The sequence below is a fragment of the Rutidosis leptorrhynchoides genome, chromosome 3, assembly GCF_046630445.1.
Source record: "Rutidosis leptorrhynchoides isolate AG116_Rl617_1_P2 chromosome 3, CSIRO_AGI_Rlap_v1, whole genome shotgun sequence".
NCBI classification, from domain to species: Eukaryota; Viridiplantae; Streptophyta; class Magnoliopsida; order Asterales; family Asteraceae; genus Rutidosis; species Rutidosis leptorrhynchoides.
The window spans coordinates 138,303,943-138,308,413 of record NC_092335.1 but is presented as its reverse complement, the minus strand read 5'-3'; the positions used below and the strand labels follow the sequence as shown (position 1 = coordinate 138,308,413).

The 4,471-nt window shown below is 35.0% G+C and overlaps 1 protein-coding gene across 1 annotated transcript; it reads left to right on the top strand.

Moving 5' to 3' along the window:
* Positions 1-2,718: 2,718 nt before the first annotated feature.
* LOC139900423 (uncharacterized) lies at positions 2,719-3,789 on the top strand. Its single transcript, XM_071883195.1, has one exon. The coding sequence runs from the start codon at positions 2,719-2,721 to the stop codon at positions 3,787-3,789; it is 1,071 nt and encodes a 356-aa protein (XP_071739296.1).
* Positions 3,790-4,471: the final 682 nt, after the last annotated feature.

The following is a 4,471-nucleotide window of genomic DNA, read 5'->3' as shown; positions in this document are numbered from 1 at the left end:
GGACCATGATGTGCATGTACCTTGTCTTCTCCTTTCGTTTCTTACCACGCTCCACCGTATGAAGTGGTTCCAGCGCAGTTTTACTTGTGCTTCGGCGTTGTATGAGGTTCTCATTTGTGTGACGCACGTGTAGTGCACGTGTGATGCGTTATGGATATCATAATCAACTATAAGTCGAAACTCATTTAACACCTATTATGTCACCTAACCTCTATCACCAATTCACCATACAGCGATCCTTTATTATATCACGTGATTAATGTTTTTTATTCCAATTAAGTACGTGTAACTTAACAAAAACAACAATGTTAAAACATTATCTCACAAGTATTAACGTACGGTAAATTAACTCGTATATGTATGTAGGTTAAGACTTAAGGGTGCAATGCTATGAATCTCCATATATTTGAAGTGGAGTGGCTCAAAATCTTCATTTGCAAACTGCAATTGTGATGGCAGACATACTAAATTAAACAAATACTACTCCGTAAAAAGTTTTGGGGACAACTTCACGAGTTTCAAAACAAATTTCTTTTTATAAACCTAGAAATCACTCTTGTTTTGGTGGGACTTTTGTCTCCTTTATGCGGACTTGTTGATTGACCCGTTTTATAAGTTTAAAAGCGATAGAAGCTTTATGGAAAATATAAATATAAAAGCCTTTCAAAAACAAAAAAAAAATATTATAAATATAAAATGTGAAACACAAACGTAAATGGAAAGGTATTAAAAAATATAAGCGTCACTGTGATCATAAAGATAAAACGCATTTATATTTTTATATATATAAATGAAAAGGTATTTAAAACTACTACTTGTGTATACTCTCCTTAACTTTATTTTGACAAATTATATACGAGTATATTAATTTCTGTTTCAAATACTTAACTTTTTTTTGACAAATTTTAAATATAAATTTGTGTTTCAGGACTCGAAACCCAATAGCTAAATAAAATGCCTATACTCTCTCTCGACTAACCCGTCTCTCTCTTTTGACTAACCCATTAAAGTACTAAAAAGTTGTTTAGAGTTGGTTTATTTATAAATACCCTTCTAGTTATTTATAAATTACTGTACTAATTATTAATATGTCTTATTTTCATCCTCAAACTGTAGTTTATAAGTATTTGGCTTGAACAATATTTTTTTTTAATCTGTATTCTAAAACTCATACTTTGCTACAGTTCACTTTGGACCAAACCGTCCTTTTACTTTTTTTTTTTTTATTATTATCTTATATTCACTTTTACTTGTAAATCAAACGTTGTAATTCTTTAGTGATACTAGAAGTATCTTGTTAGACTATCTGCAAACGCGAACTTCATTTCCTAGACATAAAATTGCAAACGAATGAGATTATGGGTTCATATTCCACAATTGTACTCCCTCCGTCCCAAATCTGTTATCTTATTTTGACGGTGAAAATCTTTTTTCTTTTAACTTTGACTTTAAAAATTTTCGTTTGTATTAAATATTATTTGATAAAATTTATATAAATGGATTAGTTTTTTGAATAATTTTTTTAACGGATTAATGTTTATGAAGTATTATGTAACACATAAAAAATAATTTAAATTTAAAGTTGAAAATATAAGACCTGTAATGACAAAACATGACAATATATTTGAAACGGAAAGAGTAATAAGTATACAACAAATACAAATTTAACTACAAAATTTCATATCAAACCAATCCCTTCATATGATTGTATATTTCTATACATACAAATTCAAGTAAAACGTTTAGTAATGATTCTTTATAGAAAAGAGATAACCTACTACTCCATTTTCTAGTACTATTAATTAACAAAGCAATCAACTTTATTGCAAGTATAACCACACCCAACGACATAATGGGCATCCATTTTCTAGGTCAATTTTGTAGCACTATGCTTGGCTTGCTAACCAAGACCCAATATGGGAATGGGGGTACGTATTGGATCATGAGAAACTTTTGAGTAGAGTCAAATATATTACTCACTTTTTCAAATCTTTTTAATCTTCATCATCATCTCTTGGGAAGTTTCAACATTTCTAGCTCTAAGATAATGGCCTCATGCCCACTTTACCAAATTAGGCCAATTGAATATGAATATTGTTGGGTCAACATTCTCTTGCGGATTTCATCTCATTTCATCCACTACTTGTGATCACCATAGATAGAATGACTAGTGATGTTCACCATGACACCAGTGGCGAAACTTGAGTCTTTTAATCGAGGGGCCGAGATCACTAATTCATAAAATTTAATCATTTTGTCTTCAAGTTAGGAGGGTATAAAATCTATTTATTATTATACATATATACAATCGAGCAAATTTGAGTTACTATTCATGAATAGTAACACAATTCCATGCTTCAAGTAGTTGTACGTTCCGCTTAAATCGTTGTACTCACAAACATTCTTTATTAGACAATATATCTCGTATATTCTAGATAGTGTTTATATTTGTATTTCATTGTATATGATCTTAGTCATACATAGAATATTTACATAATCCATTCCATGTATAGGAGATTAGGGATTATTTGTAACACTATAAATAAGGCCATTGGCCTAATGGGAATAAACATCAATTCACCAAATCTAATATGGTATCAGGACAAAACTCTATTCTCTCCTAAAAATTCTCCCAACTTCGCCTCCTTGTTATCAGCCGATTGGTAACCCTTCTTGTTATCAGCCGATTTCTTTGTCTGTTTTTCTTCTACAACAACGATGTCAGACAACACCAAAATTCACCCTGCCTTCACTGTTTCAAACATCAAGGACCATGTTCCTATTACTTTGGAACTTAACACACCTCACTATAACACGTGGTCTGAGCTCTTTAAGATCACGTGCACTGCATATGGAGTTTTGGATCACCTTACCCCTTCGACCGATTCTGAATCCTCTTCTACTATTACTAGTGATAATATTGCTGATCAAGCTGTTTGGGTACGCCTCAATGCTCTTGTATTAAGCTGGATCCATGGAACAGTTTCGCTTGATTTACTTAACACCATCTTTCAAGCTGGGTCATCCGCAGCGGCTACTTGGCTACGGATCAAGAATATTTTCCAGGATAATCGAAGCTCACGTGCTTTGTATCTCCAACATCAGTTTAACAACATTAAACTGGACAGCTTTACGGACGTCTCTTCATACTGCCAGGAGATAAAATCAATCGCAGATCAACTTGCTAATGTTGATGACAAAGTCTCGGATGAAAGAATGGTGCTACAATTAATCGCTGGCCTTAATGAAAGTTTCGATTTCATTCGCTCGCAGCTTGCTCATATCAATCCGTTACCCACCTTCTACCAGGCCAGATCCATGCTTTTATTAGAAGAAACACGCAAAGGCAAGCAACATGAGTCTACCATCCATGTATCTCCTCCAGATGCGGCTTTAATCTCCACCGCTACACCGAATACTCACGCTAAACCGCCCACAACAGCAGCTCCAAACTTTACACAACCTCAACCTTATCATGGTAACAATTATCGAGGTCGTGGTAACAACAGAGGTAATTATCGTGGTTGTTCGGGTACTCGGGGACGAGGCAATCGCAACTATCAGAATAATCAAGCAAACACTTGGGCTACTCCTCCATCTTGGGCTTACCCTCAACAACCTCATTGGGCCTATTATCCACCTTGTCCTTACCCAACAACTTCATGGACTCGGCCCCCATCCACGCAGGCAGGTTTATTGGGCCCTCGGCCTACTGCTCAGGCCCATTCTGTTGCAAGTGGTTCGACTGGTTACTGCCTACGGACCTTGAAGGTGCTTTACACACTATGACGCTAAACCCTCCGGAAGATACATGGTATATGGACACATGGGCTACCTCTCACATGGCTTCTAGTTCAGGTAATCTAACATCTTATTTTCCTCTACGGGGATCTAAAGTATTTGTTGGTAATGGCCAATCTATTCCAATTTGAGGTGTTGGACACACCTCTCTAAATTTTCCACCCCGTCCTTTTGTCTTACGTAATATTCTTCATGTTCCACACATCATTAAAAATTTAATTTCTGTTAGACGATTATCAACTGACAATAACCTTTCTTTTGATTTTGATCCTTTTGGTTTTACTGTGAAGGATTTCCCGAAGGGCACCCCAATCCTTAGATGCAATAGCACTGGCGATCTATATCCTCTCACTTCCGCTATGCTATAACAAATAAAGAGGACTACACCATCTACTTATATTACTTTATCATCAAACGTATGGCATCATCATCTTGGACACCCGGGCGACAATGTCTTGCGTTCTCTCAGAAATAAGGATTTTATCCAATATAATAAACATGATTCTAAATTATGCCAATCTTGTGTTTTTGGAAAACATATTAAGTTACCTTTTATTTCTTCACTTTCTTCTACTTTATCACCTTTTGACATTATTCATAGTGATGTATGGACCTCACCAATTTTCAGCACATCCGGTCATCGTTATTACGTTTTCTTTCTTGATAATTA

Excerpts from the sequence above, each read along its gene's own strand:
- LOC139900423 (XM_071883195.1), top strand. The coding sequence starts at position 2,719 with ATGTCAGACAACACCAAAATTCACCCTGCCTTCACTGTTTCAAACATC.